At 44.4% G+C, this 14,575-nt stretch overlaps 1 protein-coding gene across 2 annotated transcripts; it reads left to right on the forward strand.

The window, feature by feature from the left end:
- Positions 1 to 3,528: 3,528 nt before the first annotated feature.
- Positions 3,529 to 11,429, forward strand: LOC102687073 (Krueppel-like factor 15). Of its 2 annotated transcripts, XR_001477990.2 has the most exons (4): positions 3,529 to 3,730; positions 5,930 to 7,031; positions 9,646 to 9,962; positions 10,931 to 11,429. XR_001477990.2 is itself a non-coding variant. In XM_015342773.2 (3 exons), the coding sequence occupies exons 2-3, from the start codon at positions 6,037 to 6,039 to the stop codon at positions 9,812 to 9,814; spliced, it is 1,164 nt and encodes a 387-aa protein (XP_015198259.2). In that variant the 5' UTR covers positions 3,529 to 3,730; positions 5,930 to 6,036; the 3' UTR covers positions 9,815 to 11,429. The 2 variants fall into 2 exon arrangements, 1 of the variants encoding a protein (XP_015198259.2); XM_015342773.2 differs by having other exon boundaries at positions 9,646 to 11,429.
- The last annotated feature ends 3,146 nt before the right edge of the window (positions 11,430 to 14,575 follow it).

Genomic DNA, 14,575 nt, shown 5'->3' on the forward strand with positions numbered 1-14,575 from the left:
CTGCTAGCTCTGCTAAATGTTTCAAGTAAAGGCACTGCAACTATAAACTTCACTCTTTGGGACCAGCCTGTGTCTCTGTTGGGTACCTTGAACAGTGGTCAGGCCTGCTTTGCATCACATAGATCCAGAAAGAAAATGGCCGTGGCTGGCGGAGCTCCAGCCAGGTCTCATCACATACCTGTTCTGACAAGGTGGCTGTGGTGCCTCCAGCGGAATTCCACTCTCTGACCTCTGACCCCGGTGAAGGTCAATAAGGCTCTTTCAGAGAATTCCACCCCAAGACAGCAGCTCAGTGCATGATGGGCTGGAATTCATGCAATCCCATTTTCCTGATTTTCCAGTCTCGTTACCGCTGGAGGCCTGTCTCCTGACCCAAGGGCATCTGAGAGATCTGTCCTCTGACAATGGCCAACATTTCTCTGTTCAGTCCACTGCACTTGACTGACAGACTGTGTAAGCCCTGACTCATTTCTCCCTTTTACACAGTGGTTTACATTCATGGGAGTGGGACACAGAGCACTGTAAATGCCAGGCAGGTTTCAGTTGTGAAGAGTGTTTGTACAGCCTGGTCAGCACTGGACAGCTTTATACTTTAAAATCTGCTTAAAGCTTTTGTGCAATGTTTGATTTGGCAGGGAGGGCTGTATGACATGCTGGTGTGAAAGTCCTTGGGCATACTGACACATGATACAGTATAGCACAACAGCTACAGCATTGCATTAAATAATTAAAGAATGGTCTACAACTGAAGTCAATGAAGCACTAATAACATTGGCAAAAGATTTCCTTAGAAAGCGCACACATTTCACCTACATTGTTTCGCTTAGTTCACAACAAAATGCCCAACAGATACTATTTGCAGTAAATGTTGAATGGATTGGTGCCTAATTTTGACTTTGACAGCACAAAAAGCACTGGATGTCTCTTTTTCATAGAAGTACAAAACAAAAATTTGTTAAAGGTTATCATCACAGAAAGTTTAGGTGTTAAGTTTGAGTGTTAATAGTCCAGGTTAAAACATTTAATAACCAATTTTATATAGAAGTATTTATTTTCTATATTTAAAAAACGTCTACTATTTATTTATTTTGGGTTATGAAGATTATTGAGACATTCTGATTTGTTTTTAATCTTAGGCTTTTTAGTTTTTTATTTGTTAATGGATTCATGTTATGTTAAACGTATTATGTATTGTGTATGTATTTTTATCTGCCTGCAGAGCAAATCCCAATGAAGTTAATAAAGGAAGTAACTAAGTATTCTCAGAAACACACTAATTCTGGGTAATGGTCAGATGCAGCTTGGAGACAAAACCAGACAAAATAGTTCTGAAAGGCAGTACAAAACCACTAGGGAATCATACAAACCCCACAAGCTGGAATTTAACCCAGGACCAAAGAACTCTGAGACAGAACACCAACATCTGTGCCGCTATCAACATTTAAATGGTGAATTTCTGACAAGCCTTTTATTTAAGCATTGATTCACAATGACCTGATTTTCCATGCGCACCTCATGTGATGTGATAGTAACCAGGAATGACTGCTAGAAGCTGGATATGGGTAGGACCAGTTCCTGAAATGTGACACTAACAGACGTGAGCTACTATAAAAAAAAAAACTTCCAAGAAATGACAAAGTGTGTTATTGATTTACTGGGTAAAGTAGGATGTTTGCATTTCGTTTTATCAAAGATCCTGTGTTTACTGCCTAAACAACTAGCAGATTGAATCTGCAGTGCAGCTGACATGTTTGCACACTTTTTATGTTTAGACAGAGCCCTAGGTTACATTTCCAGCTTGGTAATGTCATTTCGTTCTTCAATCTTTCACAAAACATTGCATTGATGGAGGATTTCGCTTTATGTCCAGGTGCACATTTTCCATATTCTTACACTGAAGTTATGGATGATTTATATGTATGATAAACACTGAATAAAGTCCTTCTTGAGTCTAATAGCTCAGTGGTTAACATTGCTGCCTCATGGCACTGGAGCCCTGGGCTCAATCTCTGGGGTGCTATCTGTGCACAGTATTTGTGTGGGTGCTCCAGTTTCTTTCTACAGTCCAAAGACATGCTGGAAGGTTAATTGGCTTCTGGAAAACTTGGCCTGGTGTGAGTGTGTGTCTGTCAGCCCTGTGATGGTGTCCTGTCCAGGGTGTAGCCTGCCTTGCTCTAGTTGCTTTCTGGGATAGACTCCAATTGATGATTGAAAGATTCTGCCCTGATGTCCCAGATGTATGAGGTCAGTTAACTGCTCATCGGTGTTGGTATAGGTCCCCATAGTTTAGGACATCGTTAGAAAGGAACTATAAATTCATTCTGCACTGCTAGAAGTATGTCATCAATAATGCAGCAGTTCTACAGGTGCTAGAAATAAAGTAGGAAAAAACAGCTGACAGGTGCTGTTACCTCATCAATCAGGAGTCTTTAGCACTTTTGAATAGTAGTGAAAGATATGAATAGGAGAGGTGCTGGGCCTGGATGTATTTTTTTTTTTCACCAAACAAATCAGCTGAAAATAAAAAGCATGCGAATGTGACCTCAGCCAGTCCTTTGACACAGTTGTCTGTGTTGTTTTGTGGGACTTCTTTCTGCAGGGTGTAAACACACACAGCTGTGTACACCAGGGGGGCACCTTGTCCCTCGGCTGCCTGACTGAGATCAGACAATAGGGGTCCAAACACGTTTCTTGCCTGCATTTCCTGTGAGGACTGGAGAGAATCAGAAGGTGGGTCACTCAAGCAATGTGGGTCATCCTGGGCAGGAGACACATTGTGCTTAATTCATACTTCCTTAAGTCTATGCTTTTTGAGCATTTTAACACCTCAATACTCCCACCCACTTCTTGAAAGAAGTCTTAATTTCTTTTGGCCTAGCTGTTTCATGCAGAGCACTGCAGGGTAGCAGTGAATGGCTTGAAATCTCCTTCACCTTGACTCACTAAGCCACCAGTTATTGTCATTATGTAAAAGCAATACAGAAGGACCAGCGCTGCAGATACTGCAAGGACAGGAGGATGATGAGCAAAGACAGGAACAACGCAGTAGCCTGCCTTTCTTAGTTTCGCCATATTTTCTTGTGCTCAGGGTGACGGTCGTTGGACAGGTAAAACAGGTGTTTAAGGAAACCCACAGAAGCCATTGCGATTGTGAAACCGTGTTCACTCCCATTCGGATACAGTTATTAAAGTGAAAATGTCTTTCAGTCCCGCGGGGGATCTGTCGCACTCGGTGATGAACGCATTGTTTATGTCTTGTCAATGCGAGCAATGTGGCTCGATCTCGTCGTGTGCCAGACGAGATATCCGATTGCCCCCCCCCACTGAGACAGAAAACTTCGAGCACCACGTGTGCTCGGGGAGGTGGGAGGGGGGAGAGGAAGAGAAGTACAACAATGCGATGACGCCGCTCAAAGCCTTCGCCGGGGCTCTTTAGCAGCGGCAGCCAATGAGAGTCACAAGATCGAGGCGAGCCTCCCCGCATCCCAGCCAATGGGAGTGGCGGAATGGGATCCGAGCCCCCGGGTGCAGTCATGTGACGGGCCCCTGCAGTGGGATAGAATGCCAACATGGAACTGTAGCAGGGGACTGGCTCGAGCTCGCGTGGGACGATAATTGCATTTTAATAACATTTCTGTCGTTTTGACTGACGGAGTTTGCGAAGTACTCGGATGAAACATTAATTGAGAAATTACAGGAAATATGGATGTCTCGTGGTACCGTGTTAAAGGTAACGCTGTTTTTTTAAAACTTGTTTAAAAGTGCTCAGTTAACTTTATGAATTCGAAGTAGTTTCTGTATTTCTGTGTACCCAATATCCGTGCTAATACCCAAATTGTAAGTTGCGTGTACGGTTTTATTTTTAAGTCAACACGCACTACAACAGCTTGCGAAAATTAAACTCCACGTATACTTTGGGCTGAGGCTGTTTTAACACGCTTCTGCAGATGTCAAGTCATGGGTTCGTCTTTTGTCTCGCCCAAGTTATCGGACAGCTACCCGCCCCGCGTTTTTGCACACCGCACTCCCCTGGAGTTAGTGAAACGAGCCTCTTCTGCGCCGTCTTCGTCACTCTCTTCTGCTTTTTCGATCTGAGGATTCAAACCGTCCCCGAAGCGCAGGAACATTTTCCCCCGAAAGTTTAATCTTTCATGTACTTTTTAATTGCAATGAGTGACTTCTCCCTGAAACAGATGCCTTGCCTCTCAATTTCACATATGGCGTCAACACCTCCAGGAAATTCCTAAACGCACGAATATATATTCTAGCCAGGGAAACACGATGGAATGCGCAGATATTACTCAGAGGCAATTCATAAAAACTGCAGGAGCTCTGTATCTTGGAGCGACTCTGTTTTCATCCTCCTGAGTTGTTGCATCAGCCACAGAAGGCGAAGGCGAGGTGCTGTAGTTGTTGTCGTTTGTTTCCGTGCAGCATGTGGTGCGATTCACTGTCACGAGCCCTTCGTGATCAGAAGACTGCTGTGCACTCGCCGCGCTTTCGTGCTGTATATTCATTTAGATTTCGGAAACAACCATCGCTTTCCCCACCCCACTTATTTTCGTGAGCAAGCGGTTTGTTAATATCGACCCAGAAAAGTACTGTAAGGCTGGAAAACCAATAAGCTCCTTTAATAAAACTAATACTGCAACAGGATTGTATGTCCTTACCATTCTGGTATTTTGCGTCAAATAATTTCCATTACTCGGTGAAATTGACTTGCTCGCTGAATTGCACATACAGTTTTTTAAAAGTTCTTAAAACGTTTCCAATTAAAAAAAGGAAAAAGCAGGCGACGACTGCATGCATAACTTCGTCAGCCAGCCACGTAATTTAAAAGCCATACGTGGCGGGCTGACGAACAGTTGAACATGATCAGTTTGCCAGTTCGTGTGTTAAATATACTTTTTTGGGTCTTGTGAATGCACTAATGCGGCTGTGACAAGGCCGTGGTCCTTTTAAAGGGGAGTTAAAAGGGTGAGGTATGAGCTAAATGTATCTATTTTTTTCCACGTAGCACGGAAGATGTTTATTTCACCTAGAGCGAAGGATCAATTAAAGTGACGTGGTTATGGTTTTTCAGAAGCCTGTTGTGTTATTTCGGGTTGTGTTGTTTTATTTCGGTAACAAAAGTAATTTCAGCTCCCAACTGGAATGAAATGAAGGGTCGTGTCTGCGGAACCAGAGACGCCCTTCAGGCGCGTCATTCGGGAGGAGTGAACAGTCGTTTTGCTAAAACCCGATATTAGTTTTTAATTCCATTGTAAAAACTTCAGCCGTTATACCAGGTGTCGGTTGAAGCCAGACGCGCCCGAGTGCTTGTTGTGTCAACACGTGTGCTGTAGGAAACAGCGGCGCTGCTCTCCGCGAAACGCTGACAGTTTGAGGGAGTCTGGGGTTCTTACTGGCTTTTTCCCCCCTCCACACTGTTATGTAAATATACAAGTGTTTTCATTTCGTGGTCATTGTTAGCAACCACACCATTTATCGTTACGATGAAGTGATCGCAATTTAGTTCAAGAAGTTACCCCTCACAATCTTAGCTGGATAGAACAGGCCAGAGCCTTTTCCAAATTGTGAGAATAGGAAAGTCGTCTTATTAGGCCCCACTATTTAACCATAAAGTGAATTAAGCTGTCTGGGGAAAACTGTGTGTTTGTGTCTGTGTCCACCCTGTGATGGAACAGCCACCTGTCCAGGGTGTGCCCTGCCTTGCACAGGGTACTGGGGTACTATCTGCATGGTGTTTGCATGTTCTGTTGAGAAAACTGGCCCTGGTGTGAGTGTGTGTGTGCCCTGCAATAGACTGGTGTCCCGTCCAGGGTGTATAGCCTTGTGCCCTTTGCTTGTTGGGATAGCTGGATATATTTTGAAAGATCTTATGGAAGTCCACTTATTCATTTTGCCTGTTGTGCTACCTTTCCCTCAGGCTGATGGTCAAGTGTGGATTCTGCTAGGCTCCTGCAATCTGGTGGCATTGACCTTTGACCTGGCCCCGGTCTCTGCAGCTTTTCTCCTACTGATCTGCTGCAACAAATGGTCTCAGTAAGTGAAAGACAGGTGTTGACCGTCAGTTCTGACACGCCAAGGGCTTCTGCAACAGAGTTGCTGTCTACTAGTTATGGTTTGCCTCTCAAGGGCAGCACAGTGGCACCCTCTGCCTGTGAGGAGGCGGAGTGCAATGTCAGCGAGGAGGCCAGTTTGGCATCGTGCTCCAGCTCTGAGTCCCAGGACACAGGGAGCCTGGGCTCAAGCCCAGCGCAGAAGAGCGGATTGCTGGGTGTGGTTCTCTCCTCGGCAGTGAGTGAGGAAGGGGCATCCTCCCCTGGTCTGCAAGGCAAGATGCCCGATTTCTGCTCCACGCTTCCCAGCGACTTCTCTCCCACTCTGGAGGAGATAGAGGAGTTTCTGAAGGAGAAGATGGATCTGGTCAAAGAAGGAGACATGGAGACAGGTGACCCGGCGGCAGCTGCCCCATCGGGGGACACGCCAGACAGCCGACCGCAGAGGGCTTCAGCAGCTTCGGCAGTAGCCGCTCCCTCGGCGTCCAGCCCCGGTCCGGACAGTGCCTCCACCCCCGTGATTGTGAGCGCGCCTGTGTTGCTTCAGCTTCAGCCTTTACACTTGACCCTCCCGTCAGCTGAGCCCCGGGCTTCACAGACTGATCCCACGGGGCTCCGTGTGGCTCACCTGGTGCTGAGCGTCCAGGGGGCCCAGAACTTCGCCCTCCTGCCCCAGGCGGCTTCTGCTGCGCTGGTGCCCGTGGCGAGCGGCGGCAGCACCAAGGACCAAAAGTACGTGAAGATCGCCCCCTTGCCGATTGCGGTGAGGGCCGTGGGCACGGCCGCCAGCCTCCTGAAAGCCATCCCCGCCCGCGCGGCCAAGGCGCCATCCGAGGTGCTGCGGGTTCACAAGTGCACGCACCCGGGCTGTGAGAAGATGTACACCAAGAGCAGCCACCTGAAGGCCCACTACAGGAGACACACCGGGGAGAAGCCCTACATGTGCAGCTGGCCGGACTGCGGCTGGAGGTGAGTGGCTCTTGGCTGCACCCACAGACTAAGAGCGTACCCCAGTGGAGAAGATAGCTCTGGGGACACGGGGATATGACAGACGTTCAGCTGTATTCACTGGGGCTACTGTAGACGCAGCTTAACCAGCTTTCCCCCTTCAAGCCTCACTTGGAGAGATTACTACTCCAAACCTGAAGGTTTTACACAGGCTACACAGTTACTAGAGACTCCAGACTTTGTGTCTTTTATACAACATTGCTCGTTGACCTGAATTCCTAAGAAGCCTTTACTTCTTAAGGAGGAGAAGGGGAAGAGGTATTTGGTTATCTTTCGGCTACACTAACCTGACCCCTGAACTTCACCAGCTAATGTCTTGACACCTAGGAATGCTTGCTTCTGCTGTCTGTCTGGGACTCTCAGTACCCCTTCATTCTTGCTAGGGAAAGTCATAGGTTTATGCCATATAGTTCAGTTTAACCCCCTTTGCTCTGCACCACCTCTGTACAAACAGGTATGAACCCCTTCTCTAGTATTCTAGTACTGATTACATGTTAAGCTGACGCTTTTTTTTAAAGCTAATTACAGACTTGGGGGTAGCTATGTATAACAGTGTTCATTTGATATATGAGCTTTCTGCAGTCTCTCTGGAGATTAATGCGCATTCCCCACTCGCATAGACACCTGATTGGTCACTGAGTTGCTAACAATAGGACCTTGTTAAGGTTTGTCATTCTTAATAACTGATTTGAAAAAATCAACTCTTCTTTTCATCTGTCCACTGTCAGTAACTGTTTGTTTAGCCTAATACACTGCCACAGGGAGCCTACAGAAATGGATGACAGAATAGATACATCCTGGTGATCTCGCATACTTACCTCCATGTGCGTGTGGGGGACAATTTAGAGATGCCATTTATCCAGTCTGTGAGAGAAACCTGGAGAACCTGTAAAACCCCTACTGAGTAAGAACATGCATACTCCAAATAGAACATTTTTCAGGCCAGAATCAAACACAGGACTTGTGCTGTGAGGGAATAGGCCTACCCAACATGTCATCACTAGGCGATTTGCAGTCGTGATTGATATTACTAGGTGATGGTATGTTTCAGTGAAAAGGCCCTAACAGGAAAGGCTGGAAAGACAGGACCTGTAAAGAGATTTTCGTATTTTTCATTTTTTTCTGCAGTAAGAGAATAAAACTCAGTGAACACAGAGCATGAAGGAAGTAAAACGCAAGAAACAGAAGACCGCTGTAGGGAGGAAATGAATAAAAATGTTCTTGTCTCATTCTTACTCAGCAAGAGATGTCGCTCGTGTGCAGATTTAGGTGTTCCTGCTAATTTATGGAATGGTAAAACCCAGTAGATTTTCAAATTACTCAAATGAAACAACACTGCTTTTAAAGGACAGTGGAGACCCACTGATTGGGTATGCATAGTTTGAATTAGTTCCTCAAGAACTTATATACAGGCTACATATTCCATTATTATTTATGTTTATAGAGATGCCTCTACAATTGGGCAGGTACTAGAATATAAGCTGGCTGAACTGCATAAGTGCCACTAATAAAATAATATACAAATTAAAACATTATTTGGATGGTATACCTTGTTGACAACGAGTAGGAGCTATTAATTAATAACTAAGGAGTGTGGCATTTAGTGCTGTTGTCTCATAGTTCTTGAGTCCTGAGTTCAGTTCTGAACTGGGTTGCCTCTCTGTGGAGTTTGCCTGCTTCTGCTGTGTGTCTCGGACTCCCAGTGCCTCTTGTGTTTTCCTTGTGTTCACCTGGGAGGTGGTAAGGAAAGCGAGGATTCTGTGAGTGTTGCTAGAGAACAGACAGGAGAGGAGTGTGTTGAGAGCAGGAGAGGGAGGGGAAAAAAGTGACACAGAGGTTCTTGTCAGAAGAACAGAGGAGGATGGAGAGGTGGAGCCAAAAGGTAAAGAGCTAGAGAGCTCCACCAGAGGGAGAGCAAGGGAAAAAAAGGAGTCAGGCTTCGAGTCTAAGATTATGGTGGTTCTTCTAGGAGGAGCCAGCTCTGAGAGAGGCAGAGAAATGGGAGCAAAATGAAGCTAATTGCAGAGTTGGGGTACTGTAGCTATGTCTAATAGTGCTTATTTTATATATGAACATCAGTAGGAGTAGGAGCAGTATGAAAAAGATACAAAACACAAAGGGACAGGATGAGTGGACCAAGAGAGCTGGTGCAGAGAGAAAACGGTAGAGGACCCAGGACAGGACCTTGAGGGACACATTTAGAATCGCTTAGAGCTTATAGTATTGGTTATCATACCTAATGCTTATGTACCTGCTGTCTTGTGAAACATTAACATTTAAAGAATATCAAGAGATTATTTTAGTCATTACAGAATCATGCAGTATGTAGCCTCGATGGAGATTATTTAAAAGATTATTGTATTAGACTGGAGAATGCACAGGTCACAGCACTACAGTATATATACTCAGTCCATGCTAAAAACAGTTCTTTCAACATTGTTTAACATATTAACATATTAAATCTCCCAGAATAGACAAGATTTCTCAGAATAAATTAATTGTGGTGTCAATGTCGGGGCCCGCGGGGGGCTGCGCCGTTTCTGAAACTTCAGCACTTTGAATTTCTCACGCGCAGGTTCTCCCGCTCCGACGAACTGTCCCGGCACCGGCGCTCCCACTCCGGGGTGAAGCCGTACCAGTGTCCCATGTGCGAGAAGAAGTTTGCCCGGAGTGACCACCTGTCCAAGCACACCAAGGTCCACCGCAGCCAGAGGGCCAGGCGCCTCCTCCCGGCGAACTGCTGACGAAGGGCACCGCCTCCCAAGGGTTTGTGGGAATCGCACAGACGCCCTCAGCAGGAGACGGCCCAGCACTTGATCATAGTTTAACTCAGCCTCCTGTTCTGTCTCATTTGGAGATATTCCAGGCGAACCCCCATTTTGTCTTGAGAGGGTGTGTATTTAAGGACAAGATTTCTTCATTTTTTAATAGTCTGCTCCTTCACGAACACTGATGGTACTGCATGGTGTTTTGAATCACTCATCTCAGTGAGTGAAACGGCTACGAATTCCAAACAAATCCAGAGGACATACACTGTCCATCCTAATATGAGGTTTCCGACTCTGTGCCAAGATCTTGGATCATATTCATCTGCCTTTCAGTTTATTTTGATGTAAATTAAGGAACTAGTGAGACCTGATGGACTTTTTCTCATTGTAGAGAAATTCACCTTCCTTGGGTCAAACAGTTTCCAGTTTGTGCCCTATTTAAATAGCTATAACAGAGCAAACAAAGCCACATCCTGTGAGCAGAATAAAGTTGCATTTTTGCCCCTGCACAGACAACAGGGCTGCAGATGAGAGCATAGTTTTTGTTGCTGGATCTGTACAGTAGAAGAACCATTTCTGATGCAAATGGTTGCAAAGACTCCCAAGATTGTCCTTAAGCACTTAACTCAAAATTCAAATGAAAGAAAAAGAAAATCTTGTCCCAAAATGGAAAAAACTAAACAAAGAATCTGCAATTTGCTTATTAGTTCCCAATTGATGCTTTACTTTAAATACATGCACGGTATTGCAATTGTATTTTCAACAACAAAGAGATCTTCAACATTTATAGATTCTTCCTGTTTGTGCAGAAAGCTCTAAAGATCAGATACTTGGGTTTTCATGCTCTGTAAAACCATTAGGAATCTGAGTTTATAGAACAGTGTCTTTAGTGCTCATACAATAGTGTAACAGCACTTTTGGGGTCACCCAAAACAAAAGAATGGAAATCAACAGTCCAAATAGTGTATCATATAAGTTATGGACCAAATGGCAATTAATGTGACATGAATGTATGTACATTTACTGACCTTTTGGGTCTTTTGCTTTGGTAGTATAGAAGCAAAACTATTGGATCCTTTTCACTTTACACAGCATCAGCAAGCCCTGACCTGATTGGAAAATGTGCTCTTGGCACTGCAAGTGAGATCTTACCTTCGCAGCCTCGGACTGATGGCTCTTGGCACGCCTGGCTCCGCTTCAGTTTTCATGGACTAGGAATGGGAAAATGAGGAACAGCTCACGGACAGTAAAAACTCTGAAGGATGGACGGATCCAGCAACATCAACCAAATCAAAATGGAACACCAGGAATATCTGCTGACGTTGCAGCACCTAACAAGCCTTTCCGATCGCCGTTTCTCAGTGGGCGATTCATGTGGTCCCGGCCTGGACTTGATCCTCCTGGGAGCAGCCTTTTCGAAGGCTTTTTGCCTCAGTATGACCATTTATCTTGCTAAAGCCCAGTCACGGTCTCACCTAGGCCAAGTACAACCTCTGGTGTTTTGATTTTGATTTATGGAGAAAAACACTATTTTCCTAAGTATTTTCATGCTGACTAAAGAAAATAATAGAAATAAAGCGTTGAAACCTGAGCCCGTGGTGTTCTTTGGCTCCAGATTCATCTGTCTTGATAGTGGGAGACACCAAGAGCTGGGTGTCAGGATTTCTTGTGGTTTAATCCCGATAATTCCTAAGCAACCTATTTTCTTGTTTTCGGGAAGTTTTAAATATTCTTGCTAATGGATCACTTCTACGGCGCTGGTTTCAATTCTGCGTTTTGAGTTGCTGTCTTGCTCACCGGAGCTCTGCTTTGTTAAATTAGAAATCTGAAAATAATTGTCTTTGAAGAAGTGATGTGCCAGATTGCATCATGGATCCAGGTCTGATGCACTCCTGTAGACAAAGGAAGTTAGAGATGCTTATCCTATGAAAGCACTGGTGGATCTGAGACCAGAGGTAGTAGAGTAATATTGTTCATTCAACACTTTTTTTTTTTAAACCCATTGCTTTTTATTTAAGTCACGCTACGTAGTGAAAGTACACAAACGCATGTAATGTTTGTAAAACGTTATACATGTAAAAAGCATGTATTCCTAATAGAAAGGTAATTGGGTTGTTGGCTGCAAAACTAGCATTTGTGATGACTTTCTGTTTGGCAGTGGTATTCAGAGTTTATGATTGTCAGGTGGAAGGCACAGTATCACAGTAGTTAGCATTGCTGACTCACTTGGGTTCCATTCCTGGAGTGCTATCTGCATGGAGTTTGAATGCTCTCCCTGTGCTTTCTCTGGGTGCTGTGGTTTCCTCCTAGAGTCCAAAGGCATGCTGGTTGGTTAATTGGCTTCTGGGAAAATTGGCCAGTGTGCGTCTGTGCTTCCTGCCTTGCACCCGCTGCTTGCTGGGATAGGTTCTCCCGTGACCCTGAATTGGACAGAATGGGTAGGTGAATGATTGACAGGTCAGTCACAGTTTTGGTTTAATCCAAGTCTTGGTTTTGGATGCTTGGAAGAGCAGCACCTCAACCACTTTTCTCCTGCTGACTTCCTCTAGCAGAGAGAATAGGACTGACGCTAGCAAAAATCCCCCTGACAGCTGCTGTCTCTTCAGCTATAGTACCACTTATATACGACCCACATTTGAGTTTTTCTTTACCAGGGGCCTGACATCGGCTCCAGAGAAAAACTAGGCTGATATGATTATGATAAGCTGCTTTCAGTGAAATCTGATGGAGAGTTTCTGGCAAGAACACAGCCTGACTCTATTATTGTAGTGTGATCTTAATGATGATTAGCAAATGCCAGAGGTTTGCAGGCAGCACCGAATAAGCTCTTCTCATAGCAAGTTAGATGTTTGGTGTTTATCACCCCTAAAAAGATATTGTCAGCCATTTGGGCCATATATCATTCCCAGGACACTCTTGCTCAGTTTGCAGTTTTTTTCTCTTAATGGATTCCTCTGTGATCCTGGATTTTTCCAGGAAGGGAGGGGTGGGCTGCATATGACATCAGGGTCATCAGATCACATTATGTAGCAAGCACACTCCTCACTTGCCTGGTGTTGAGGAGAATGCTGATGTTCAGCCTGCTGTGGTCAGAGAGACAGCCTAGCTCTCCTTTTAAACCACCTTGTTTTGAGTAAGCATCTGAGTGCTCTCTGGTACCTGCATAGTCATTTTTAAAACCCTCAAGGGACCTGTCCTTTGTACACATTTTCTGGCGCTCGGATTGTATTGAGACTTCAGTCCACCTGCCAGCACCTTGTCCCACTGACACCTAACCTGTCCATCAGAGAACACTGGTTTCTGGCATGGAAAACCAGTGCTGAGAATCTTGGTGTTGTTCTGGGATTGGTGGCTGCTGAGCAGCTTTGGGTTTCTTTTTTGGGTCATAAGCTAATGGAGCTTATGACCCAAAATATTTTTTAACTTGTTTTCCTTGATACAAGGAGCTGAATAACCAATATAACTGTAACTCCTTGTGTCAGTGCTGTCTGGAACCATAAATACTGTACATTCATTCAATTTTTAATGAAGCTTGATATACGTGAGGGTAGCACTTAATGCTGCAGCCTTATACCTCTTAGGTCCAGGGTAAGATTGTGGACACAGGAGCATTGTGTGGAGGGCGCATCTTCTCTTTGTGTCTGCTTGGGGTTTCTCTGGACAGAAAGGATTTCTGCCACTGTCCAAAACCAGGTTACTTTACAGGTAAATACTGCCTGAATCTGTGTGTGTGCCCACATTGATTAATTCAATTTACCACATGGAAGTCACAGTACTGTATCAAGTTGAACGCTGTTCAAAAATGATTTTTATCATGCACAAAACTAATTCATCAGGTTATCCTTCCTCAAGTGTTAATCTTTAGAAGGAAACTAGAATTCATTGTTTTGGAGAACATTGCTTCATTGGACATTACCCAAAGATCTACACAGTAGTTTATGATATGATAAATCCATTTATGAGAAGACCATTGCAACGATCCTTTCTGGGAGAGCTGCAAACTCTGAATGAAATAAAAACATAAAACATACTAAAAAGTAAACAAGACCTTTGACTCATAAAGCTTTATGATCTAACTACCAGTTGCAGAGATTCAATAACCAAGACATAAAATGGGAGAACTGGCCCTAGTGTGCCTATGTGTCTGCCCTGCAATGGACTGGTGTTCTTTCCAGGATGTACCCTGCCTTGCGTCCTTTGCTTGGTGGTATAGCCCCTGACTCCCACATGACCCTGAATGGAAAAAGCAGCTAGAAAATGGATAGATAAGATGAGAAATTCTTCAAAATCTCTAATAGTATACTGCTCTATGCTAATCAGTAATTGCATGCTAATCACTAGATTGCTGACCACCAATCTGAAATCTGATGTAGTTCAGTAGTTAAACCAAGTATTAATTTATTCATGTACACCTCAATATACTGTAGATGTGTTTATTAAAAAGTCATTTTTTTCTCATGTTAGCTTGAAACAAAGCTCGAACACACTTCACCCTTTTTTCACCGTTCTAATGAGCTGTTGTGCATGACTTCAACGCAGTGATGGTTTCACAGTTGACAGTACGGGACACAATTTTTCGCTTAGCTTAGGTATTGAATGTCAACTTTTAATGTGCTGTGGGTCGGAAAATATTGTGGATATCTTGGAATATGACCAGAAATTTGACTTCTAGTCTAGTGGATGTCTGGTTTGATCATGTTTAGGTGCTTCATGTAACCAGAGCCAGGGGCCTGATGG

This window comes from Lepisosteus oculatus, chromosome 5 (genome assembly GCF_040954835.1).
Source record: "Lepisosteus oculatus isolate fLepOcu1 chromosome 5, fLepOcu1.hap2, whole genome shotgun sequence".
In the NCBI taxonomy this organism is placed as follows: Eukaryota; Metazoa; Chordata; class Actinopteri; order Semionotiformes; family Lepisosteidae; genus Lepisosteus; species Lepisosteus oculatus.

Excerpts from the sequence above, each read along its gene's own strand:
- LOC102687073 (XM_015342773.2), top strand. The coding sequence starts at position 6,037 with ATGGTCTCAGTAAGTGAAAGACAGGTGTTGACCGTCAGTTCTGACACG. Across the intron at positions 7,032-9,645 it reads TGGCCGGACTGCGGCTGGAG|GTTCTCCCGCTCCGACGAAC; the intron begins GTGAGTGGCTCT and ends TCTCACGCGCAG.